Raw genomic sequence first — 26,556 nt, forward strand, 5'->3', positions numbered from 1 at the left:
TTCCAAGACAAATGATTAGAGAAGATGCTCTTATCACACAGATTGGAGATTTTTCTGGTTTTGCGCATTCTTGCTGCACAGTCTTGGGTGTTGCAATTTTTTCTCCATAATAAAGCTGTGACTTCACACAGCAAGTGCACCTGTGCAACTGTGCCTGCAATTCACCAACCAGATTTCTTCAGCACAACTGGTGGCTAGGTGAGATAGTAACCACACTATCATGCCAGAACTTCACAGAGCACTGTGCTCTGAGGAGTACACAAAGTTACATGATACAATACAGAGATGCACACCCGCCTTAAAAGCTACAAACACCAGAAGACATGGCATTTGAGAAGTCCTTGGGTGTGTGAAAGAGCAGAGCAGCCACCAGTTCTCCGTAGGTGATCAAGGGCAGATGATCTTGAGATGAAGACCAGAGACTTGTAGTTCAACATGCTCAACATCAGGGTCTGCTTTTTCCAAAAGGCCTCCTGCCCAGTGCAGTTTTTGAACTGTGCAGTTTATCTCCAATAAAGCAAATACTTTACTGCTCTATCTCCCAGAAATGTGATAAAGGGCAATTTGCATCAAGATGGACAAACACCAGGACTACAGTGAAGGGGCAGCAGAAGCAGATGAGTCTTGTTTTTTACTCTGCAAGTTTAGTGCAGTTGAACAACTGCCCTCAATACATGGAGATGGAAAATAAGGCAGACCTTCCTAGGGCAAAAAAAAGACAGTGGGAGAGACCTGTTCAAGACAGCGAGAGGTAAGAAGGGGCTGGAGAGGTGTAGCAGCACACAGTCTATTTGAGCTTATATAGGAAGGTCACCAACAATTGATTTTTCATTTGACAGTGTAATGTATGATAATTTAAAATTAAGTGTGCATTGCTCCACCCCTCAATAATTCTTTCTAGTTACTGTCTCGGAAGTCCCATGGTGGCATAGGGCAAGAATACAAGCCCCACGAGAAGGTTTGTCCCACTGAAAAACAAAGCTTGTGGGGACCATGGAGAGAAGGGAACCTAGGGAAAATGTTGCTGAGAGTCAGAGGTGAAGTGGTAGAGGGAAGCAGGACTGTAAATTTTGTCTGGAAACCATAAATAATAAAATCTAGTTTTTAACTAGTATTGGAGAAATTAAGGTCTTCAAAACTGAAACCTCCCAGTCCTGCCCAACCACAAAAACTTAGAACTGGGGTTAAGAGGAAGCTGTGCTTCTACAGAGAAAAGGAAGTTTAATAATTTTGGGTTGAAGATATGAGTGATAGGATCTGCATGTTTTTCTATTCACAATTACATATGAAGATTAACAAATCTTAAAAAATACTGATGTCACCAGCAGGTTTAGCTCTGGTATTTATTTTTTCTTCTGTGTCTCTCCTCTGTCAAAACTCTGAGGCTGGCACATTGTATTTTTTAAACCTAAGTACCTCACTATTAGGCCCAGGCCTATATGTAGGCAGTGTCTGTTTATCTCAGACACACTGAGCCCAGTGCTTACGAACAGCAGCAAAGACACCATCTGCGGGCTGGCAGACACCAGTAATACAATACTGACACAGTATTGCTGATTTTCTTTGGTCACATCACTGCAGCAAGTTAAAAGCAGGTTTCAGGGCACTTCTATTAATTGTTCTCCAACAGCATCAGGGCAAATAGTATATATGCACCTCTCTTGGGCTCTGTAATTCTTTCATCTTTGCAGTTACACTGATGGCTCTCCATGTTAGTACTCTGGTTTTTGTATTTCTGTCAGACATCTCAGAGTATTGATTAACAGCAGCTTGATGCTTTCTGGGATTTTCAAGGCTACTGTGTGCATCTCCATCCCTGGAGATTTTCAAAACCTGGCAGGAGAAGGCCCTGACCAATCTGATCTATCTTTGCATTTGTACCAGCTTAGGCAAGGAGGCTACACTAGAGACCTCTAGAGTCCCTTTCAGTCTAAACTGCTCTGTGATTCTTCGATCTTCTTGAAAGCCATGGCATTTTCATCTCCAGTAGAGTTACTTCCCAATTGGGAGATCCATTTCTTAATGTGCAGGCCCAAAGGGGTAAGAACTGCAGCTTAAAATTCCCTCTCAGAACCATGGGGAGGGAATATTACATCATGAAAGCATTACAATATTTTTAAAAGCAACCATGGTTCTCCTCCAAACAGAAGACAATGTTCTGGGAAGGCATTATGCCCCTCCATGTCCTTCCTTGATATCTAAGCATTGTCTGTATCCATAAACCTCCTTCCTTTCTTAATTAAGCAATGTTGCAGAAAGTTAAGATGTTGAAAACTGGACACAGCAAGTCTGCTCAGCATCATACTGTGCAATGCACTGTGGTACCAGGTCTCCCAAGCTAGCAACATCCAAGCTAGTGCCCTAGGAAGACCCAGGCTTAGCGCTGTAGATCCCTTATATTGTATTTCAAGGTGTCATTCATTAGTTACAGAATGCATCCCAAGCATTGCAGGAAATAGTGGATGCACATCTTCTGTTACTACACACCAACAACTTCACATTTTCTTTACTGTGAATAAACTTGTTTCACATCCAAAGAAAGAAAGCCAAGGGCATGCCATAAGGCATGGTACAATGCCAGGAAATTCTCATGAAAACAAACATGTAAAAAAATAAGTTCTGGCTCCAAGACATTTTAACAGACCCACAGCAAACCTAGAAGGAGATAAAACCCTTGTCTCAAGCTTTCAAGCCAGTTGAAGGCACCTCAAAAGACCTTTCTTAGCTGCTGTATGGGAGATGGGCTGATTCATCCCTTTCTAGGCAGGCCCATTTCCCAAGCAGTACCTCCTGCACTGCTACCTGTGCAGGTCCAAGTCAATCCTCCAAAGAATATGTGAAACAGCCATTGTGACTGTAAGATCCCGAGAACATCTAAGGGTACTAATGGCAGCCTAGACATCTGCTTACAATCATCATGTTTTTGGCTCCTCCTGAACTCAGTCTTGTGATGACACAAAATGTTCCAGAACTCATTAGGTATTTTTAGCAAAAAACAACATAAAAGTGGGCAAGAGAGAAGAGATGAGGCTTTGTCACTTATAAAGCTCTGCTAACCTGCAAAGTCAGAGACCTTTGTCCCTCCAAAGCAATACAATGCTTTTGCACTAGACTGGTAACTGAGGAGTTAGCAGTGTTTCACAGACATGAGGAGGAGAGTTACTGCCATTCAACTAGTGCACTTATTAGGTGGATTAGAAATTCACCCAAAAGGTGAGGTACCAGGCTGGGGCCAGCTTAATAAGACTTCATCATCACAAGACTTGTGGGCAATAGGTAAAAGTCAGCACTGCAGGAATCCTTGCTCCTCTGGTCCTTGCTCCTCCTGGTTATGGGCCCTCTTCGCATTGTCTCCCTACCCAGTCCATTCCAGCCAAATTTCTTGGTTTGTTCAGCAAGCATCTCCATTCCTTACCAGATCTGTATAGACGGATGTTTTTTAAGGCTATGCTGCAGCTGTTTTGCATTTGAACAGAAACACCAAATCCCTAACAATCCTGGAAAGGTCTACCCGGATTTCAAGTCCCCAGTCTAGAAGCAGTATAGTTAGCTGTATAGCCAACTCAAGGAAATATGAGTCAGGTTTCCAAAATCAAAGGGTTGTATTGGTTCTGGTCAAATTCAAGGGCCAAAGTTCTCCAGCTTGGCTCAACTGAGATGCTTATCATTAACTTTGCTTTCCCAGACACAAACAAATATTGAAGGACTGCTCTCCCTTCTTACCCCAGTGATACTTGAACAGTACTCCTGCAGGCCCTTATCCTTCTGTCCTACCACCCAGCTAACAAGAGTCTAGTCAACACAATTCCCATTCCTGCATTGACTCTGCAAGCTGCCCATTAATGAATTACAGAAACATTCCTTGTTTTCCTTTGTCTCCCACACTTGGCTTTTTTTGGTAGGGTTGGTTTTTTTTGTTTAGAGTGGAGATTTCAACTTGTTTTTTTAAAAAGTTTCTCTTGCTCTACAGCTTCTTTCATGCCTTCCAGGCCCCCTATGAAGTACACTCTGCTATTTGCAATTCTCTTGTTTGTGACTGTCTACTCGGGGCTGTGGTGGAACACAGACATCTGCAGCACTAACATAACTGAGATGAAATAAACAGAATTTCACATGTGAATTACATTTAAACCAAAGGTTTTGGAAACAAAAGTCATGGGCTATTTTATATACTCTGTCTTGCTAAAGTGATCAAGGCATATTACTAACCACAAAGGTTAAAAAAGAAGGCTATCACTTTATCAGTAATCCTTCATTGCTTTTATGTTTCTCTTAAAGGAAAATTTTCACAGAATCCGAAAATACATCCTCATGATTTGCCCTGACAAGGAGTGTAGCTCACCATGGATGGGATGGCATACTGAGGACGCACCTCACACTCCTATCTCCCATCATACAACACCTTTACAGTATCCAAATCCCCTACTTGTGTGGAAAACACAAAATTTGGAGTGCAGCTGTTCGAGCCGGTACTTTTACGACATCAGTACCTAAGCCACCAGTACGCCATCCAACAGGTTTTCGCGACCCCCCAGCCAATCTTTGCACCCCAATGTCACCGCAGATCAAGTTAAGCCACCGCCAGTTTCCCTGGAAAGCTCCGAGTCCCTGAGGAGCTTGTCCAGCGACAGCAGGAGGACAGTGACACCTCGCGGTTCAACTCCCTCATTACCTCAGCCAGGGGAGGCCCCGCAGCGTTGGGGCCCTTTACGGGTTACGGTGGTGCTTTCCCCAGTGCCTGGTGGGCCGGCACGTCCTCCTTAACCCTCCCGAGGGTTTCGCTCTTTCTGGCAGGAACACGCCCGTGACAGGGGACGGCACGAACCGGCGCCCGCCGGAGCCACACCCGCGCACAGCAAAAGGGTGACTTAATTGCGGCCGTCCAGTTCCTGCAGGGGGGAGAGGGGCTTTTTACAAGGGCATGTAGTGACAGGGCAAGGGGGAATGGCTTCAAACTGAAAGAGAGTAGGTTTAGATTAGCTATTAGGAAGAAATGGTTTGCTGCGAGGGTGGTGAGGCACTGGAACAGGTTGCCCAGAGAAGCTGTAGATGCCCCAGCCCTGGAAGTGTTCAAGGCTAAGCTGGATGGGGCTCTGAGCAACCTGGTCTAGTGGAAGGTGTCCCTGCCCATGGCGGGGGGATGGAACTGGACCATCTTTGAAGTCCCTTCCAACCCAAGCCGTTCTGTGGGTCTACGAACGGCCTCGCCGTCACCTGCCCCGCGCATGCGCCGCGCGTTGCCCAGGAGACGGACGCCGTTACAGCTCCCTCGCGGCCCGCCCCGCCTCGATCCGAGCGGCACTTCATCGCCCCGCACCGCATCCCACCGCCCCGCACCGCCCAGCGGCTGCCGGACAGAGCCCACCATGCTGCCCGCCCGACCGCCGGAGCTGACGGTGGCCCCCGCGCTGCCCTACAGCTACAGCAGCCAGCCCCGCTCCCTGCTCGCCCGCCCCAAGTACCGAGCGCCGCCCGACGCCGCCGAGCCGTGAGTGCCGCTGCCCCCGCGCCTTCCGCGCCTTTCCCCTCATCCCGGCTCCCTCGCTGCCCTTCCCGGGGAGCCCTTCTTCCCGTGTCTCGGGGGGAGCTGCCCGCTGCGGCCGGTCCGAGCCGCTCCGGGCGGTGTGCGGTGCTGCAGCCGGCGCTGTCTGTGCTGCTAGCAGGGAGAAGCAGCCGGTGTGCTACGGCAACATCATGCGCGACCCCAGAGTGGCGCGGGGACACGCTTTAGCCATTCGCCTCCTGCCGCAGGTATGTTTTTTGGTTTTTTTTTTGTTTGGTTCGTTGATTTGGGGTTTTTGTTGTTGTTGTTGCTGCTGTTTTTGTTGTTGTTGTTTTTAATGTGGATCATGCTACAGCTTTGTTGGAAAGTCATAGGTAGGCCAGGAAAGCTGTTAATTTATAATTTTAACTACCGAAGCTGTAATTTTACTTAAAACGTTTCACGTAGTCACAGTTAAACTAGCCTGTGTCTGTTTCCAGCTCTTCTTTAAAACACTTAGTTTCACATAAACTTCTGTTGTTGTCATTTATTGTTTTCCCCCATTAAGTTCGTGATTCCTTTTTTTGCCTCTCCATTTCTTTCTAGGATCATCTGTAATGATCCTAAGCACAAGTCATCACTGCATAATCTGTGATCATATGCAAGGTGTCATCAGGGAGAATTGCAGCTCCTGGGAAATTGAGTCTTGGGGTAGACTTTGGCTTATCCTAGCATAGAAGCAGAGCTAAATGGTCCAGCAGTATGCAAAAGCTACTTGTGAGGAGGCGAAAGTATTTTGTTTACCCTGATATAGTAGTAAGTCACAGAACCTTAGAATGCTTTGGGTTGGAAGGGACCTTAAAGATTATCTGGTTCCAACCCCCTGCCATGGGCAGGGAGATCTTCCACTGGTTCAGGTTTCTCAGAACCCCATCCAAATGTAATACTTTATTTTCAGAGAATATTTCAACATAGATAATTTGATCATATACAAATTTAAAGCAGTCTGTATTTTTAAAATCTACTTCATGTAAATAACTTGTATTGTTCAGTATCTGTTTCTTAGAGTGAATTTCATGTAAGTTTTGTTTAAGAAGTTCGAAACTGACGTTTATTTCAATCCATAAGCAGAGTACTGAATTTAAAAGGTAGTATGAATTTCTTTTGTTTCATCAGCAATAATTGGTCCTATAATTTTTATCTAGCAAACAACTGTGTTCATAATTTGATGATTGGACTTAAATCCATTTGACATCTCAAAATTTGAAAACTCACTTGTCAGGAAAAACATTTTATTATACTTTATCTCACAAAGCAAAGTTCTGTATACAATATTCACTTTCAAATAACAAATGGATGCTCTTATTGTGAGATGCCATTAGTATGTGCCTGTAGGCAGCTAGCCTATTTTATTAGTTTCATGCCCTACAGTCTTTAGGTCAACCAAAAATTTAGAGTCAGGACCCAGAAAAGTAAATCCAAAATGCTAGATTGCTGGCATTCAAATCAAACAGCAATCTTAAATTTCCTGTAGAAAGAATTAAATATCACTTTCAAGTACAAAGTTTTGTGTTTTTTTCCTTCCTCACCCCTGCTCAGAGTGCCCAACCCAATCCCCTTGAGGTTCAAAAGCAGAAGGGTGCACAGAAAAGAGCACTGGGGAGAAAGCGTGCAAAAGAGCCAATTCGACCAGGAACACCAGAGCCTGTGGAAGGCAGAGAGCATGTTTATGTGCAGACAGGTAAAAGGCTTTTTTTTTTAATATTCATTTGAAAATAAAGCTTGCTGATCTATATTCACTTGCTAAACTGATGATGAAGTTGGTAGAATCACACAGGGATAAGTTTAAAATCATAGAATGCTAGAATCAGAGGTTCTATAATTCTTTCCATTATAACCCCTTATAAACTTGTCTAATTAGTGACATTTTCTCAGAAGGTCTGTTTTGCAGTTTTCAGTGTACATTCTTTAACACTAGTCAAGACTTCTTCATTTATTCTTTCCTTTTCCAGGATCATCAGAGAAGTTTCATATATGCTTAAAATTGAGAGGTTTAAAAAAATTTGCTTAAAGTGAACTACCCTTTTTGGGAATCACTTCCATGAAGTGCACCTGACATTATAGGGAGCATAGCATCAGATGGCCTACGCAGCAAACTGATCTATGTTTTGAGCTGTCTTTTTTTTTTTTCCTAACTTTATATAAGACATTTTATTTGACTCTTTGGATATAATTCACAGTGTAGAGTCATCAAAAATAGTTTAGAGTTAAAATAAAAAGAATCCAGCTTTGAGTATTCAATGTGCTTTTGTTTCTAGAACTGTATCTGGAAGAGATTTGTGATCGTATACTAGAGGTTGATGGAGAGTGTCAAACAGATGAATTTTTGGACAGACCACCTACTCCACTCTTCATACCAGCCAAAACAGGAAAAGATATAGCCACGCAAATAGAAGAAGGAGAGGTACGAAGCGAAGTCAGGTCCACAAAGTGCTGTTGAATTATGTCTCCCATACAAAACACATTTCTGATGCTAAATTGAAGTAGAAACAGAAAGGAACTAATCCTCACAGAACATGCAAAAAAACCCAAAACCAAAAACCAAAACCCAGCCCAACTCTCCAATGTCTACTTTGAGGTTAGGTGCAAAATTAAGAAAGATACTTCTCCATATGCACTGGTTCTGCTGCTTTCAGCTAAGAATTACAGTGCTGAGAAATGTGCTCTTCTGTAAAACGTGTCCAGCTCAAGAACAGGTTGGGAACATAGAAACAGGGTCCAAGTGAATGCTCAGCTTTTCCCTGGCAGTCCCAACAGTGGCTGTGGTATGGTGTGTGCATCTCACTCCAGCCCACCCATCACTTACCTCCCAGCTGCACTCATGCTTCTTTCTGCCTCAGCTGACACTGGCCCCACCTGCGCTTCTCTGGTCTGCCTTCAGCACAAGGGCTTTGTTCAGCTTCCTGTTCTCCTTGCCAATCCTTGTGAAGAGCAGTTGTGATCAAGGGACATTTATCTCTGTTTCCATGATTCTTATCCTCAGTTGTTTGACTTTGACATTGAAGTTAAGCCAATCCTGGAAGTGCTAATTGGGAAAACAGTTGAGCAGGCTTTGCTGGAAGTCATGGAGGAAGAAGAGCTGGCCCAGCTGCGGGCACATCAGCGTGCCTTTATAGAGCTGCGTAACGCAGAGTTTGCTGAATTACAGCGCCTGGAAGAGCAGGACAGGCGAATCAGAGAGGAGAAGGTAGGACTTCCTGCCTAAGAGCAAAACAGTCTGAATGCTCATCAGAAGGGAGAAAAACATTTCCAGTACTGAATGATAAGCTGGATATACCCCACTGGCACTGTTAACTTTGATATTCCTCCTAGCATTTTGGTGAGCTGCGCTCTGCCACGTGCTCTCATACAACACCACCATCCTGTTGTGTTTATTTGGAGCAGTCATGCTTGAGTGACCTGGTATACTTGGACATCTGATCAAGAGACCAGACCAACAGCTTTTTATTCTGTACCCGGTGCAGCTGTTTCTTAAACCTTTTCATTATAATAACTGCTAAATTAATAGTCAGAGTGCTTGAAAGTAAGAGAGACACCTCCTAGACTTTCACACCCAATGCATGCACTACTCTATGTGCACATGTACATCTCAAGATCTCCAAGTATTATGCTATATTATTAGTATTTAGTAAATAGGAATAAACAGAAAAGGCAAGTCTTACTATTCATCAGCCTTGTATAATTGGGGTTTTTAATGTTTTCCTGGACCAATTTGAGTTTTAATCTTTTTAATCATCAAATAGGATAGAATATTGGAAAGATGAAAAGTTCAGGAAACACTATCCAACTTCATCTCATTCTAAGGCCAATGATCAGCTTGATCTGCAACAATAAAGCAAGAAGGCATGAGATCAATGTATACTAAGGCATCAGAGAAGGGTTTCATTTGGCCAGCTCTGAGGCCCTTATTTTACAGACTTCCCAAAATCAGAAAAGGTGGACCACAGAACACAGAAATGTGTTTCTCTGTAATTTTTGGGCATTTTAATACTTCATAGATTGAGTACAAGCTTGCTTTGAAGCATTCTTTCATATGAGGAGTTTTTGTGAAAGGTAGAGGCTGCAAATAGCAGGTAGAGACTATGATTATCTGCAGTTTTGATTATCTTTGCAATTTAAGAGACTTGCACTGTGATAATTCTTCAAAGTCTAGATCAAAGGAGTAACAGCTAAAGGCCTCTGAGTTTCACATGCGTAATTGCCTTGACAGGAACGTCGCAGACTCGAACACTTGGAAAAGCTGCGGAAGCAGAAAGAGACCACGGAGAAAATTGCAGCTCGGGCATTTGCTAAGCGTTACCTGGCTGACCTTATTCCCTCAGTCTTCAGCAATCTTTATGACAGTGGATTTTTTTATGACCCTATAGAAAGAGGTTTGTATTTGTTTTTTAAAAATATATGAACTAAGTAATATAAAGCTCAAAACAACTATAAAACATAGCATATTCTCCTATTATTTAGAATAATGTCATAAGACTTTATTCATTTACATTTGTGGCTGAAGTCATAGTTTTAACACAAACAAATATTATTGGTCTTCTACACAAGTAGTCAAGAATAAGCAAGAGCTGAGTGTGACAGTGAAAAGATCTGCTTTAGAATTGGAGAGATATAAATGGGTGGTTAGGATTGGCACAGTAGAGAAGAGAGAGATATCCAAATTGAAGTAAATGTGTTTTGACAGAACAGACAAAGAAATCAGTATGTCATTCTGAATATTTTTTAATGATTATCAGAGCAAGGGAGAAATTAGTCAGTTAGAATTAGGCCCTGAAAATAATTTTGGACTTGTACATCGGTGATCTCCAAGCTTTTAGAATCACCAGCATTTCTTATGGGCTACTTTGCTGCACCCCACTTCACCAGGCTCCACATGGGCGCAGACCACGGCTTGGGAACAGCTACACTCTCTCCAGAATTAAGTCATGGGGTTAATGCAGAAACTGAGTGTATTTTGCAATCAGGGCAGGCTTTGGGACCACAGCATACAAAGAGTATGATTTGAGAAGTACATGGGTAAGCAAGAGTTCTTTAGTCAGAGGGAACAAATGCTTTCAGCAGACCACACACCAAATGTCTTTGGAAAGCAAGGCAGGAAATGTTATTCTCCTGACTTGTTCAGGATAGTTATTTGGATCTCACTAGAACATGACTGTATATCCCAACTGTGCTAGCCCTTCAAGGGTGCCAGACCTCTTTGAAAATCACTGCAGTTGAGAGGACTCTGGTCAGAGTCCATAATGATGAACCTCAGTAAGAGAGGCTGGGGATAAGAAACCAAACAACACTCGAGAGATTTCATCTGACTCTTACAATCAAGTGTTTTCTGGCAGGGGGGTTCATCCCTTAATTGTTGCAGCAAATAAAAAACAGCCCCCAAGTCCTGTCAGTCATCCTTAATAAAATGGCATTTTCTCTTTCTTTCTTTCTGCTAAATTCTTACAGATATTGAGACAAAATTCCTTCCGTGGCTGATGTCAGAAGTGGAAGAAACACTACAGAAGAAGGTTCTGGGGAGGACAATGCTTGACTGTAAGTTAGCAAATCCTGTAATGTAATCTGGGCTGCCTGAGGTTCTTGATTGCTTTTTTCCTGGTTAGAACAAATATCACATTTACATCGTCACTGTGGATTAAGGTAGGAGGTGTCATTTTAGCCAGAACTCCAAGTACCTTTGTGTTTAGGGGTTTTTGGTTTTTTTTTTTTACTATATTAAAATGTTTTAATGTTGGAAAACTACTACTACATACAACTAGGTAACTGATTTTCATCTGAAATAATAGGAGTGTCAGTCATGCTGCACTGTCCACTCTCTCCTGGCTTTATACTGTTTGAGATGTGTTAATGCTGGGAGATACAACACGTGTCAGGAAGAGAATGGTTAAAGAACACAAATCTTTTTTTCTGCTAAAAAGCTTCTACTTCCTCTGTGTTACACAGCTACCATTGCTGTTATGCTCTCTGTAGTGTGCCTGATTATGCCAGTGGGAACAGAAAAGCCCATCCTGTGTACTGCCACATGTATACCATGAAAGTCTCTTAATTGATTTGTGTCAGCTCCCAGCACTCCTACATGAAAGGAGGATAGTCACAGGCCATGATTGACTGAGAAGTGAGGTGACCAACATTTTTCATCAAAACAAGGGCTTACCTCCTGCTATAGTCAATAATCTTGTCCTTGCTTTTGAAATAGATTGAAATATCAGTCTTTTTTTGGGCTAGTTCAAGCTAAGTATTTGGGTTCTTTTATTATTCAGTCTTCAGAGGCTGTAGTTGAAACACCTGAACAATCTGAACTCTCTTTTGTGTAGAAACACAAAATTATGATGTATGTGTATCCACTGGAGTGCTCTTAGATCAAACCACTTTTTACACTTGCATTACATCTTCTTTGTTCCTATAGTTTTCCTCTTGCTGGAATTTTGGGTTTTAATTAAAATTGTGTTTCCTTCCTTTGGGTTTATTTTCAGTTTAACTGGGACCCTGAATTTTATTTGTTAAGATATAGTATGATTTGGACAATTACAGCTGGTCTGTTAGGTATTTTATTCTGATATATGTGCCAGTATGTACATTCAAGGATCACTTCCTCATGTAGCTCTTCAGGAGGGGAAGGAAATTTCTTTTAATAAAAAATATATTGTATGTGACTACTGAATTAAAACATCCTTAGGATAATGTTGCTGCAGGATACACTATTGATGAGAACATCTATCATATTCCTGTTAAATCTGTTTAATTGTTTAACTAGATATCATAGTCTTGCTCCAGTTCTGAGATATGCAGAGCACTTGGCGCAGGCCAATAAGTAATGTCAGCAGCCCATTTTGCTATTTACTCTCTGTATTTCCTGTCTTTTACCCAGTCACCCACTGTTGAGTAAACATCATCTCTGCAAAAAGAATATTCCCCAAATTTTGTAGAGGCAAACACAGCCTCAGCTGAGACAGTTCGTGGCTTCTTTCCCCTCTTAAGCAGAAACAGGGGAAAAGTCTCTGAGGATTCATTTTTAACCTATTTGAATGAAGACTGCCCAAAACATCACCTTATGTGTAAACTGGCTAGTCCTTGTTCCTGATGGGGTGCCCTGCTCTGGGAGTGAGAAGCAAATGTGAGGAAATCAACAAAAATATCCAAGTGCACCGTTTTCAAATCACTGCATTGAGTGTAAACCAATCATTTGGCTACAGCAGCAGGGACGGTTTTGTCTCACTTAAATATTCTTTCATTTTTAGTGTTACTTCAGGGTTCTTTCCCTGTTTAAGAAGTTACAGGTCAGTAATATATAAAAAATGTTAAATTATAGGGGTTTTCCTCCATGTTTGTTAATGGTGGCTTTCTGTTTCAGCCTTGATTCGTACAGTGGTTGAAAAACGCTTAGATGCATTTAGCTGTCAGCCTCTGCCTGATCAGACAGAAGCACCTGCTAAAGAGCCCAGGCCACCAGATGCAGCACCCCAGGTGTCTGGTGAGGCAGATGCTGCTGACCAACCAGTCACAGAGAAAGAAGAGACTGACCAACCTGTTGCTGAGGAACAGCCTTCAGATCCCATCTCTTCCCAGTTGGAAGAATCAGATCAAGCAGGAACACAGGATTTGGAAACTGAGTAACAAACAGGCAAGTCATCAAGTAAATGGAGATGAATAGCTCAGAAAGAAGAAATTAATTCCTCTCTATTTACAAGTATCATGCCCTACCCATGCTGAAAGAGGAACCTAAGCAACAGTAAAGCATTAAAACATGTTTTCCATATGTGGCATTGTTGATTACAGGCTGTAAAAATTGAGATAAGTTACTAGTGCAATGAATGGTAGGGAAATACTATCCCCTTCTACACAATCCAATCCATCAAAAAACAGTGAGATTTACAGTTGAAAAGTACTGCTGTCCCACACCCTGTGCTTGAAGGACATTGAGAGCATCATAATAACCTTTGCAAGTGCTTTGATAATGTTCTTGGAACAAAATTTCCTTACTTTCCCTATTTTGAAAGGTTGCTACTACAGCAATTAGATAAATTGCTTTTCACTCATATTAGTCTTTCCTCACAAACTTGAATGGGCATCTCAGCAGGTAATAGAGGAAAAGCAGTTGTTCCTCAAGCTTTTCAAGTTCAAAAAGTTCCACTAGGAATTTCTGCCAGTGCAAAATCCTCATTAAGTCCCTGACTCCTGGAACCCAGGTGAGGGGCTGGAGCCACATGCTAGTCTCAGTTTTCTTTGTAATCGTCCTTACCTGATGGTTTACTGGAAATGGTACCAGACGTGACTGACAGAATGTGCCTGCACTTCCTAGCGTATCTGTCGGTTCACAGGCCAACTCCTCAAGTGGGGCAGTCCCCCTCACAAAAGTACATCTGTGCTACATTGCAGCAACACCGTTTCCTTGCTGGGTCAGTGTCCCCAGCAGCAGCTGTCCTTGGCAGGCAGGTAAGGCCGAAGGGTGGCCAGTTCTGCACCCAGAGTGGGACGGGGGGGGGCACGGGGGTCTGCAGCTCCTGGGTGTGCATGTGCTGCACGCACGGGGGGAACCGAGAGAAGAGAGAGGGAGCTGTCGCTGCAGGCACTAGAGGGCAGGACAGCCCACAGCAATCGGGCTGTAGAAACGGGTAGAAAGACACTATTGGTATCACCTATTGCACATTGCACGCCCTGCACTAGTGACACCCTTCTGGACTTCCCTCCTCTGCTAAACCCCAAAGGTATCAGCCTTTTGCAAAATCCACTCATTTATAACATGAGGAGCCAACACTTGAGCCACCCAATGAAGTCTACTCTAGATGATAGAATCATTTGGGTTGGAAGGGGCCTTAAAGATCATCTAATCCAACAACCGGGCCCGCCATAGACAGGGACATCTTTCACTAGATCAGATTGCTCAAAGACCCATCCAGCCTTGCCTTGAACACTTCTCTGAGTATTGTGGGTTTCAGGGCTTTTTAACTGCAGCTGATCAGTTTTCCATGCCATGTCTCAGCCCTAGGGTTGATCTGAACCCTTTCAAAAAGTTCAGCAGAGCTGTTTCAGTCTGTCCGTTGAATGAAATTGAAGGAAAAGTACATTTCCCTGCCTACACTCAGCCATCTTTTCAGACAATAAGCAACTAGATAAGCAACTCTTAACACATCTGGATGCTGGACCGGGAATGCAGACTTCTGAGTGCTTTCTCCCAGAAACCAGACATGAAGTTCATGGCCTTGCACTGTGTCCAAAGGACCAATTGTAGCAGAGGAGTTGAGGTGGTACCTCTTCTGGTCATGCCCAGGTTGGGTGCCTGTCAGTAAATGCCTCAAACAGAAGTGTGTGCGCTTCCTATCTTTGTGTGTTTTATTAAAAGCAGCTGGTTAAAATATTACTGTATCCATGTGATTTGCATCTATTGATTTCTCTGTGAAAAGCCAAAGCATTACTTCAACAACCAGCTCAGCAGTTTAGCTCCTTGTTTACTTCAACATCCACTTGGGAAGTGGGAAAGTCATTGAGACTTACTGCCTGACCCTGATTCAGTTTGGGAATCCTTTTGATACTGATGGATCACATTGGGACCATTGGACTCTCCACATTTCTCCACTGCACACTGACAGACTGAGAGCTTTCCGGTGAGAGTAAAGTTCACAACAAGTTTGCTGCTGTCAGAAATCATGGGTTTCAAAATGCTGCAAAGAGAACGAATAAAACAAATACATCTGTGAAAGTGCTTGTCTGCTTGCTTATATGCATGTGTTAAACATGAACCTTTATCCATTTTTAATGTCTACACTCTCAGGAGCCTGAGGAAGCTATATTAACAACAGGAATATACAGCAACAGCCCAGTGGTGTTCACACAGCCACGGAGTCCTGTCCTGCACTCCTGCAGGAGACATCTTTAGACCAGTATAAAAGTATCTATCATAGTGAAATAATGAAACTATTTCAGTGTGGTTTCTCTCTGCCAGGGTTTCTTTACTAGTACAAACCAGAAGCTAGATATGGCCCAGAGTACATTTCAGTGGTCTAGTTGTTATGCTGCTTGATTGCAGTATCACTGTAATTATAAACTGCCTTATGTTGCCTTACTCCTCCTCCTCAGCTGCACAACAGACATTCGGCGCTCTCGAGTTGCCCAGGCCTTGGCTATTAACTTATGATAATATTAGCACATATGTATTGTCACTGGCAGTTTAAGTTAATAAATTTAACAGTGAACTGTAGCAACTCTGGTAGTGGCATATCCCATGCTGCTGACTGCCATGGGGTTCATGATTTCTGACAAAAAGTCTGGCTGAGAGGCTGGTACAATGTTTGCAACTGCCCCAATAGATTACTTTTATCTGTGAGAGTCCTAGCGGGATCTTGCAGCCTCTACAGAGACAACACATGCTGTTAAAAACGACCTAACAGTGGATTCTGACTTAACAGCAGTTGTGATTCAATCATGCTTTGGAAATTGAAATGATATCTGCTTTAAACCGGGGGGGGGGGGGGGGGGGGGGGGGGGGGGGGGGCGGGTGGGTGGGCGGGTGGGGCGGGGGCGGGGAAGAAGGGTGGTGTTCTGTGTCAGCAAGACCATATCCAGCAGATCAAGGGATCCCATTATTCCACTCTATTTGGCCCTTGTTGGTCTATTTCTGGAGGACTGACCCCAGCTGTGGTCTTCCCCAGTTCAAAAGAGGCACTGAAAAATTGGAGGGGTTCCTATGGAGGGCCACAGAGATGTTTAAATGTGAACTTGCCATAGGAAGCAAGACTGAAGGAACTGGGTGTGTTCAGCCTGGGGAAGAGAAGGCTCAGCTGGATCTGATCATGGTTTCCCAGCACTGAAATGGTGGTTATGGAGAAGGTGGAAGCATCTCCCCAGGGATGACCTGCGACAGGACAAGAAGAAACAGCCACCGTTCGCTTCAGGGGATGTGCACATGCTGCCTTCCCGTGCCCCTCAGCCTGCTGGGGTGCGGGTCTGCAACAGAACCCCAAGTGAAGGAAGCAAAACCAGTATGTGTGTGCAGGACATTCTTAATGCTGTGAGGTGCCTTCCTGGCAAGTAAATAACCAGCACAGGTGGCGGGTTGTGTAGATCCTCACAAGTACGGATAACTCCGTGCGGCCATAGCAGAGGCGGTATCGGCGGCCGGACAGCCGCGGTACTCACAGTCCGTTTCCATCAAGTTTCCCGGGAGCGCCGCCGCCGCCGAAGGAGCGCTCGGGCACCTCCGGACCCGGACTCGCCTCTGCGCTCCGCTCGGTGCTCGTCCCCACGGCCCGCGCTGCCCCGCAGGGGCGGAGCGGGGAGGGGACGCGGCGCGGCCGCCCTCGACCCGGCCCTCCCCTGCCCCTCCCGCCACCGCCCCGCCGCCCCGCCGCCAGCCGCCTCCCGGGGCCGGAGACCGCCGCGGGGACGGGAGGAGCTGCCGCCGCTGCGCTCCCCGGCCCGGCGCTGGGGGAGCGGGCGGCGCCCGCGGAGCTGGGCCATGAGGTGAGCGGGGCCGGGCCGGGGGCGCTCCGCCGCCCCGCAGCGGGGCCAGGGCGCTCAGAGAGCGGGGGACGCGCTCCGGGCGGGGCGCCGGCGGGCGGGCGCCGAGCACCGGCGGTGTCGGACCGGGCGGGCCGCCTGCCGCCGCAGAAAAGCGAACTGTGCCGCAATGTGTCCCCCTTCAGGAGGAGAGTTTCGTCTTTACTTACTTATTTTCCGCTTCTCCCCCTTCGACTTTCCCCACGCCCCGGCCGCCGCGCAGGCTTGTCCGCCCGCAGCGCCGCGCACCGGAACCCCGGGACGGGCGCCTGGCCCGCGCCCGCCCCGGCCCCTCTTGCGTCCGGGCTCCGAAAGGCCGCAGGACCGGGGACTTGGGTGGGGGGACGACGGACATCTCTCCATCTTTCCTTCGCGCCGCTCTCCAGCCCCTGACGGGGCTCTCAGGGCAGAGCGTGGGGCAGCGGGCGGTGCTGTGATCCGCGTCTGGCCGTGGCACCCCCGTGACGAGAGACTCAGGTAGTGGTCCGGGAGGTTTGTTCCCGCGTGGGAAAACATCTGCGGGCCCAAAGGTGCGCCTGCCCCTCGCGCACGGGTGTCGACGCCTTCATCAAAATCCCCGCCGACAGAAGCAGCCGCGGAACAGTTTGCATCAGGTTTTCATCTCTTTTCAGCAGGCTGACAGCTTACTGAGGTCGAGCCTTGAGCTGTGATTGACTCCTACGGGACACACGACTTTTATTTTGTTTTGTTTTCTGTGGGGAAGAGGGATTTACCACATATGATTTGTTTGGTTTTTTTTTCTTAAAGTACGTAACTTGGTTAAAATTTAACGTTCAGTTGTTTTTTATTTCCCTGTTAAGAGTCTGTGTCCCTTAGTCAAATGACAGTTCATTTAATAGAAAGGTGAATTTGGGACAGCCAAACTCTTCTCTGAGGGCTCTTGCTTTCCCTGTCTGACTTGAGCATAACAAGTATATTTTTCCTTACAAAGGAGGACCAGTAAGGCTAACTGCTTTTGTAGAATGTATTTGAAGTAGTTGATGAAGAAGAGCACAAAGTAGTAACTGTCTTTAAAATGTGAATTTAAACATAATCTTCCCACCTCAGCTCATATTTTTAATTTATAAAAGACTATGTAGGACAGAATCCAAGCTATGGTTTTGGGTACATCATATATCTACATATGTATTTGCGGCTACTTTGTTCAACATGTAGGATTATTCATATCACCTTGATGATGAGGATCTTCTTGAATAAATACAAATGATACAGATGTTCACTTTCCAAAAAGCAGTAGGAGAGGATGTGCTTGGCATTATTACCGGAAGATCAGCAAATCTGGCTCTGACAGGATGAGGAAGAGGTTCCCAATCTGAGCACTCACATCTTGGTATTGCAGTTGTAAAATTAACATCAGCATGTGCACCTTATTATTGGTTGTCCCAGTGCTTAGCAGAAAATCTGTCCAAGTCTCAGATACCTAATCATGTACTGCAGCACAAAGTGTCGATCAGTCCCGTCCTGACTTGGCAGCTTCTCCAACAAGAGCATCTCTTTTTTTGTCACACGGTCTGCAGTACACCACTGACCCTGTAATGTGCAACATTTCTGTTGTGCTCTGACCCTTCACTGAGGAGGAATAAAGATGGTGTCACTGGGCATTTCCCTTCACCGATCCTTCCTGTCCCTGTTGTTGGTCTGAAGAAGCAGCGCACAGAGCACTGCTCTGCCTCTGTGCACAGGGAGTGATCGTACTGTGTGAGACAAAATGGGGCTGTGGGGGGCAGGTGGCTCTGGGTGGAACAAGGGTAGCTCTGCTAGACAGAGGTAGAGGTACAGTGAGAGGATCAGTGACAAATTGTGTGACTATTACTCGATACTATGCATGTTTGCTGCTGTGGTGCCACTGTATGTGCAGTATATTTTCCACCATTAGTGTGCACTTACTTGCCCTGAATTGTAAGTCAAAGCAGTCAAAATCTCATTTGCAAACCTAATGGGAGTGGATATAGATCCTGGAGTAGTAGAACTGCGTAACCTCATTTTGAATTGTTTAGTGCTCTGACATGGAAATAGGGCCTGATCGTTCTGATCATGCAGATGCTAAAAACTGATAATAGGATTATTTGTGTTCGAGTGTTTGTGTAAGAGACAGAAATAAGATTAGGAGGACTGTGCCAGTTCCTCTGGGTCTGTGCATCAGAGTGAGAACAGTAGTGGGAGGTTTGGAGAGTTTGATAGAAGAAGGTATGTAAACACAGGAAAAGAAATAATTATTTCTTGAAAGGGGCCATTTAATCATCTAGTTTATTCTCTAAATTTAACCAGGTTGAAGTCTTAATTTGACGTCTTCAGGTTTGTTTAAAATTGCTCAGTTTTTCAAAGATAAAAACGAAGAGTTAAACCATTTTGACTGCATTACTTGTAGGTAAACTTTCTTTTAACGTGGACACTTGCAGGTCACAGACTGATGCTCTCTAACTAAAGACAATAACTTTTATTTCCTTTCAGTTCTGTAATTTTCTCTGCAAAGAGAATCTCCTTGTTGTGAAGCTCTGTGAGCACAGGCATGTATTCCTTCTCTGTCTGCCCTTCTGCCAGGGCTTGGTGGAAAGTAAACATCATAAGATAATTCCTCTCCCCATGACTATTGAGATACATTTAATCTACAGTGTGTTGCATGCCTGGGACCTGAGCTGCTGTCCTTCTCCCTCAGACTCCTAATTTTTTGACTGATGATTAAAACCTGTAAAACATCAACCCCCACCCTGCCCATAAGTAAATACATGCACTGTACTTAAGACAGTCAGTGCTGGTGTTATAAATTTCACCTGACTTTACAAATCTAACTAGTCCTCTTCAGTAAGAGCAATCTGACACACAAGATGTTTTCAAAACTAGAGCATTGCCAACTAGTTCCCTACTGGCCCTGCTGCACTTTTATTTTAAGATGTTCCTGCTTTCAAAGATAAACGGGAAGCAAACAAGACTGCTTCAAGCACCAAGGGAACAGCAGTCACACACTTCTACTTAAGCCCGTGCCACCATACAAGCGGCCACATCATTTAATTGTCACTAAACCCAGAAGAAACTGTTTGTTCTTCTCTTGCGTGTGTGGAAAGAAGTAGGAAATCTCTTTAAATGATGCCAAGGATACTGCTATTTTGTGATAACTAGCAGGAAATAACAAGAGTTAGGACAGAAAGAAGGTCAGTTGACTTGAATTCTATATGGGAAAGTCTTGAAAGTTGATCATAAAATGTAATCCTGCACATATCCTGAGGATAATCAAATAAATATTTTGCTTCTAGCTTTACTTTTTTGCTGACTTATCTCTATCTTCCAAGGCATTCTTCTGTATGTGGGCTATTTGCATTTTGATGTGAAAGTGTGTTTTGGGTTTCAGATGTCTCCAACATGACAGTATAGAAGTGGCAGTTCTTTCCAGTGGGCTTTACTGTCTGTATGCTTCTTATATTTCCTCTTTTTTCTTGCCTTTTCTGCTTGTCCTGATTGATCTTTTGTACAATGGTATGAGTTGCAGTGCTAAATCAGGATCAAGGATGCCTTTGTAAACTAGTTCTGTCTTAGAGGACAGAGTAGATCTGTTTTTATCTTTCTCCTTCCTGCATCTAGAGCACTATTTTAGGAGAAGCTGTTTCACAAACAACTTGAGATAGCAAAATTTAAGCTTCCCAAATAGTATTAGCTACTCATCATTGCAAGCTGGAATCATGATACAATGGAGATTGGACCATAAGGCACTGATTTTTAGTTCTAATGAGTTGGAGAGATAACTTGATCACACTGATTACCTCACAGTGTTTTCTCAGATTCAGATTTCGTGATTTTTCAAAGTGCATCCCTGAAAACTGACACTGTATATTCCCTTGCTTAAACCCCCCAAAACTGCAGTTGGAATAAAGCACAGAAAAGCATGCATTTCTAGTCCTTGTGGTGGGTCATAAAAGAGTTTAAATTAAGCTCAGTTGTGCTGGGTTGGTAACAAAACATTCTTGTTTGTTGTAATTTTTTCCTCTGGAGGGCCTCGGGTTTTAAGTATAGAAAGATTAATCTAACAAATTCTTGAAGATACACAAATATAAATGAAAACTGTGGTTCTTGTTAGTATCAGTGAAAAGTCTAAAAACGTAGCTGTGTAGAAGAACTGCGTGCATTTCATCTTGTTATTCTTAACTTAGGAGTATAAAGGAAGATATAAGGAGTATCTTAGGAATATTACCACGATCTGCTGAGTGGCACCTAGTCCTGCCTCTCCAATGATTAAGTAATGGGGAAAAAGACCTTCCAGCTCTGTCTGACCCACAGGGATCAGAGAGTAAGTGCTGATGGTCATCCCAGCCCAACTACTGGGAGACAGTCCTCTGTGTAATGTAGGATTCCCTGTCCTAGTTGTTGTCTCCTCTGTCTTCTCCTCCCCTGCTCTGAGGGAGGTGGAAAAGAGTCTGTTCTAGGAGGATGCTTCTTCATTGCCTATTTTCTCTGTATCCTGGGGAGGAGCAGGGGAATTGTCTCTTTTGTGTGTTGGGATATAATAGGAGAGCATTCGTCTCTTGGGTCTCTTGAGTGATACTATTCATATTGCCTTACATGGGGCAGTGGGGGTCCTGACAGGGAAGCTCCCATGCTCATGCTTAAGGTAATTTAGCTGGTGGCTGCCCAGACCCGCATGTTGCACTTAGAGGTGTTTCAGTGCTAAATGACAGCTCTGTGTGCTGAGGGGTGTTGCAGATGACCTGCATGACCCAGATGCACCTTGCAGAACTTCTCACCATGTTCATCACACAGATGGCACCATGCTTTGTCTTCACAGTGATGCCAACTGTGTTGGAGGGTCGTGTGCTGCCACTTCAGGAGCTCTAGTCACTCCAGAATGGCAAGATTCATCCACACATTAGTGGATGGGTTTATCCTGTTGAGAGGCACTGTCCCTTGTCAAACTTAGATCATCAAATGATCGTCTGAAGAACTGTAGCAGAAAACGCATTGGCAGCAAATGCAGAGTAGCAACTGGTAGAGTGCACTTAGGAAAATACTGGTGTAGTGTATCTAACCTGTGCTAACATATACAGTAGCAAGCAAATGTAGTGCATTGAGTAATATTAAACTTTGCTCCTTCAGTCAGTCTCGTTTCCAGGTGCCTGTTGCTGTGAATGGTGTTGAGGAACTCTTGGGGATGAGCAAGGATATCTTCTGCAAGAGTGTCATGTGTATCTTTTAGAGAGAAATGCAATACCAAGAGTCCCATGTGATTTTTTTGGTCATAAACTGTCACTGCAATTTTGTTGGTTTACTTTAGCTGGAATGTTATTTCAATCACCACAGCCTGTATAATGTGATCAACAGCTTGGTTTGTCCTGTCCTACAGAAATAAGTAACTTTAGAATCAGTATGGCTTCTTAGAAGATTACAATAAAAGCGCTGCAAGACTGAGCAATAAACAAGCTATAAAAAGTGGTTTACATGGCATGAAAATTCTGTTTTGACAGTGCCTTAACAGATTGACACCCAAAGATGACACCAAGTGCAATAGTAAGCAGTGAAAGGGCCAGTGATACACATGTTAAAAACATAGCAAAGAGGTAGATACTCCACCTTTGCCAGGTGGAATTGTCTCTAGAGTCATTGTCACAGATATGCCATGCAGAGAACCAAGAGGAATATGAAAGGAACAGAAGTAGTGATGCTGAACAAAGATGTGGAAAGAGATGATGAACAAAAGGCAAAGGAAAGATAGTAAAATGATGGAAAGTGTTAGCTAAAAGAAAGAAGTTACTAAAAACATAACTGAAGTTGGATTGAAGTAACAAAAGAGAAACTCTTAGATGGAAGAAGAGTACAAAACCCCCAGAGATTTGTTTAGTCATTATACGTTCTATTTTAATTCAATTTTCATTTAGTCTCAGCAACCAGCTCAACTTTCTGTGCTGAGAGGCAGCCTTTGAAATGCTCTGGGACATGGTCTGGGGATGCTCTCTGGCTTCTGATTTTTTTTTTTTTTTTTTTTTTTTTTTTTTTGTGCTGGGAGACAAGGCTCACCAGCCTCATTGAGTAAGGAAAAGACATTAAACCCTTTTAAAGTGATTAAGATAAACCAAGAAGATGTAATATAATGCTTTTCTGCTTCAACTGCACTTAGGTATCTCAGCAGTCGCACATAATTATTAAACAAGTGACTTAATATCTCTCCCAGTGAAACAGTAGCAGGTGATTTGCCTGCTGAAACACTATGTTTTAACACTATATTTTTGTGTTTTAAGAGCTCATCCAAGAAAAAACCAGGACTACTGGCCAGAATGAGTCCAAATGCACTATGATAAAACCACTCCTTCCTCTTTCAGTGGAAGAGAGATTTGAAAACTAGCAGATGAGGTATTCTGAGTAGAAGCATCATTTACTTCTTGTAAATGTGGCAGCCAGGTAGCCCTTCCTTATTCCAGTGGTGCTAGGCACTTGAAGGAGATCAAGAGATCACTCAGTGATCTCTTTAGTGGTAGATGCTAATGAAAATAATGAAAATAAGAAAAATTGTGTAAGGTGAGGATTTCCACAGTTGGGGGAAAGCTGTAAGATCCCAAATGAAGGAGAATGAAACTCCCCTTGTCCAGAAAAGGGCAATATAGCTGATGAAGGATCCGGAGCACAAATCCTATGAGGAGAGGCTGAGGAAGCTGGTATTGTTTAGCTGGGGGAAGAGGAGCCTCGGGGGAAACCTCATCACTCTATACAACTACCTGAAAGGAGGTTGTAGCCAGGTGGGAGTTGGTCTCTTCTCCCAGACAACTGACAGTAGGACAAGAGGACACAGTCTTAAGCTGCACCAGAGGAGGTTTAGGGTGGACATTAAGAAGAATTTCTTCACAGAAAGGGTGATTAGACATTGGAATGGGTTGCCCAGGGAGGTGGTGGAGTCACTGGCCCTGGAGGTGTTTAAGAAAAGACTGGATGCAGCACTTAGTGCCATGGTCTAGTTGACATAGTGGTATTCACTCATGTTGGACTTGTTGATCTCAAAGATCTTTTCCAATCCAATTGATTCTGTGACTTCGTGATTCTGTAACTAGCAATTTCAGTGAAATGTAACACAGCCTATAGCACTGATTCATCACAAGCCAGTGAAACTGATACATTTCTGCAAAATGTTTGGTTTCAGTTAACTTAGCTATTCAGGCAAAAATAAGTTTACTGGAAATATTTTGACTTGTTCATGACTCACTTGTTTTTGCAAATCTAACACTCCTTTCCATGCAAAGCAAGTAAATACACAGGTAAAGCAAACGTATGTACTATAAAATTTGTGATACTAAAATTCTGTAGTTCTGAAAGGTATTCTCAGCTTGCCCTTATGTGAATCCATTTGGGGAGGTCGGAGAGGTGTTTGTATGGTGACACGCACTATGTCCTGGTTTGAAAACCTGTTGCTTTGGAATTTTAATTTTACTTAGAACAAAAGATTGCAGAGGCATTTTGTGTCTCTTGGCGGTTGCAGATGGATTGTAATGATATTCTTATCACTGGTCATGCCCAGGCTTCTGGACCTTATTACTTCTCACATAACAGCTGCCAGTGACAAGAATAATTTTTAGGCTTGGAAATCATCTTTACTTGACCTGTGCACATTTACATGCTGTTCTTCTCTAAAATACTCTTAGTGTAAGTGATAGAAGGAGTCATCTCGCTTTTTAATGCATGAATTTGCTATATAGAGTTTTCATTGAGTCTGCTAAGGTATGTGGAGGTTTTTGGCTACTGAAAATGTATCCTAATTTTCAAGCATTTATTGAATAAAATGAAGAAAGGTTGCCCTGACCAAACCAGAGAGATTGACAAGGAAGAAAACAAAACAAGGATAAATAGGAGAGTAAATTGGTTTTCCCTCTTTATCTTATTCTAAAAGAAAAGATAGGACTTGAAATGATTTTTTTTTTCCTCTAAATTGTTCTTACCGTTTCAGTGATTTGTCAATGCTGAAATCTGAATCTCAGAACATTTCAAGTCTTTGCAGGCTTCAGCACCAATACAGGCAAATATTTACAGATTTCTGGACCTCTAGCAAAGATGAAATACAAAGTTACAGAGTGTATAAGAGGATGTTAGAAGTCATCCAAGTGACTTGGTTCAGAAAAACAGAAAATTATCAGATTTTTGCAGTTTTTCATACGACTTTTATCAACATTAAAAATCTCAACGTTATAAAATAATACATTACAAAAATGAGTATAGACTCCACTAACTAATAGAAAATAGAGAATAAAAATAAGATTATTTTAAATGTTTTTTACCCAGATCAAGAAAGCAGTTCACAAAATAGTTGACAACAATGTAGAATGAGGGTCTTTTTTGATTTGTAAAACTATTAGCAGGATATATTACTTTAAAAATTTTTACTTTTCAAATTCACTGACTTTTTAGACTGTATAAGTCTCTGAATTATCTTTGTGGTCAGTGATTTGCACTGATTATTTTATAAATTAATTAAATAATCATCTAATTTAGGAATACCCATAGTCAGGTTATAATTTAAAATAATAAATTATAGCCTGATAGCAAAAATTAACGCACATCTATTTAGGTATTAAGGTGGCTGTCATACTTCTAATAATATATTTGGGTCTCAGAATCTGAAATTGCATTATGTTGTCATTTTAATATAATTTATTTTGACAAGGATATTCTTCAAAAGTTGAATCCATGGAGTTTACAGAACAACTTCAAGCAGCATCTTTGGGGAGAGTGGGATCTGTGCTTTCAGTTTGTCCCAGCAGAGCCACTAGCTCTTGAATCATACAGGATTCTCCTGATATGAATCTGGTTGGCAAATCATTTATTAGAAATCTGTTAGTTTTTTATTAAGATTGTAGTAAATGTTGGAGACTAGAATGTCATGGTGCAACAAGTAAAATACACTTCAGTAATTGTTGACAGGAACCATCCAAGTATCGGATAGCGGACAGTGTTAGATAACCCTAAGTTCTTCTGCTTGCTGACCTTACATTCCATATAAACATCTGACAGAATATATTCATCTAGGTTTTTATAAATTATTGAACCAACTTTCTGATAACATGGGGTGCAAATGCCAAACATCTGAGTTGTTTAGGGTTATTTTTCCTTAACTCATAGAACCATACTGAATGGATGTTGCAAATATCAGCGTTGGAGTTGAAGAAGTCATTCAACTGAGTGAAGAAATATGGACAAATGACCTTTTTGTGAACTTTTATTAAAAGATTAGAGATCACTTAACGTTTGGGATTTTTTTATATTATTGTAACAAGCTTTTCCGTATCAGGATATCTTTTAAATGAAGAAACAGTGTTCTTTGCCTCTGCTGCTAGACGTTAATCGGGTTCCAAGGCTGTCTCTGAAAAATTGGCATACGGACAAGTGACTACAATAAAAATGCTGAACTGCTGAAATAGAGAGTATATTTTATATCTGCCTGCACTTTGCATTCCTTAATCCATGGTGGACCATATTTCAAGCTATTTATTTGGTATTGATCGGAGAGTTAATGGTTACTTATTTTTAAGTTGTATTTT

General features: G+C 43.1%; 2 protein-coding genes across 3 annotated transcripts in view; both read left to right on the plus strand.

Moving 5' to 3' along the window:
* The first annotated feature begins 5,272 nt into the window (after positions 1-5,272).
* On the plus strand, positions 5,273-13,295 carry RSPH3 (radial spoke head 3 homolog). Its single transcript, XM_027689301.1, has 8 exons — positions 5,273-5,488; positions 5,664-5,751; positions 7,082-7,223; positions 7,801-7,946; positions 8,526-8,729; positions 9,753-9,915; positions 10,988-11,074; positions 12,891-13,295. The coding sequence occupies exons 1-8, from the start codon at positions 5,367-5,369 to the stop codon at positions 13,151-13,153; spliced, it is 1,215 nt and encodes a 404-aa protein (XP_027545102.1). The 5' UTR covers positions 5,273-5,366; the 3' UTR covers positions 13,154-13,295.
* A 3,625-nt stretch (positions 13,296-16,920) lies between these two features.
* PLAGL1 (PLAG1 like zinc finger 1) overlaps positions 16,921-26,556 on the plus strand; it is a 48,857-nt gene continuing 39,221 nt past the window's right edge. Inside the window, exon 1 of one of the 2 annotated variants that reach the window (XM_027689312.1) lies at positions 16,921-16,996. The gene's annotated coding sequence lies outside the window, so the exon portion shown is untranslated. The remainder of the gene's footprint in view (positions 16,997-26,556) is intronic. The other variant, XM_027689345.1, reaches the window with a different exon arrangement.

This window comes from Neopelma chrysocephalum, unplaced genomic scaffold, assembly GCF_003984885.1.
Source record: "Neopelma chrysocephalum unplaced genomic scaffold, ASM398488v2 Primary Assembly neopelma1_23, whole genome shotgun sequence".
Taxonomy (NCBI): Eukaryota; Metazoa; Chordata; class Aves; order Passeriformes; family Pipridae; genus Neopelma; species Neopelma chrysocephalum.

Bases quoted from the DNA above. Each gene is read 5' to 3' on its own strand.
- RSPH3 (XM_027689301.1), top strand. From the start codon at position 5,367: ATGCTGCCCGCCCGACCGCCGGAGCTGACGGTGGCCCCCGCGCTGCCC. The intron at 5,489-5,663 runs GTGAGTGCCGCT...TGCTGCTAGCAG, and splicing joins CCGCCCGACGCCGCCGAGCC to GGAGAAGCAGCCGGTGTGCT. The intron at 8,730-9,752 runs GTAGGACTTCCT...TTGCCTTGACAG, and splicing joins GGCGAATCAGAGAGGAGAAG to GAACGTCGCAGACTCGAACA.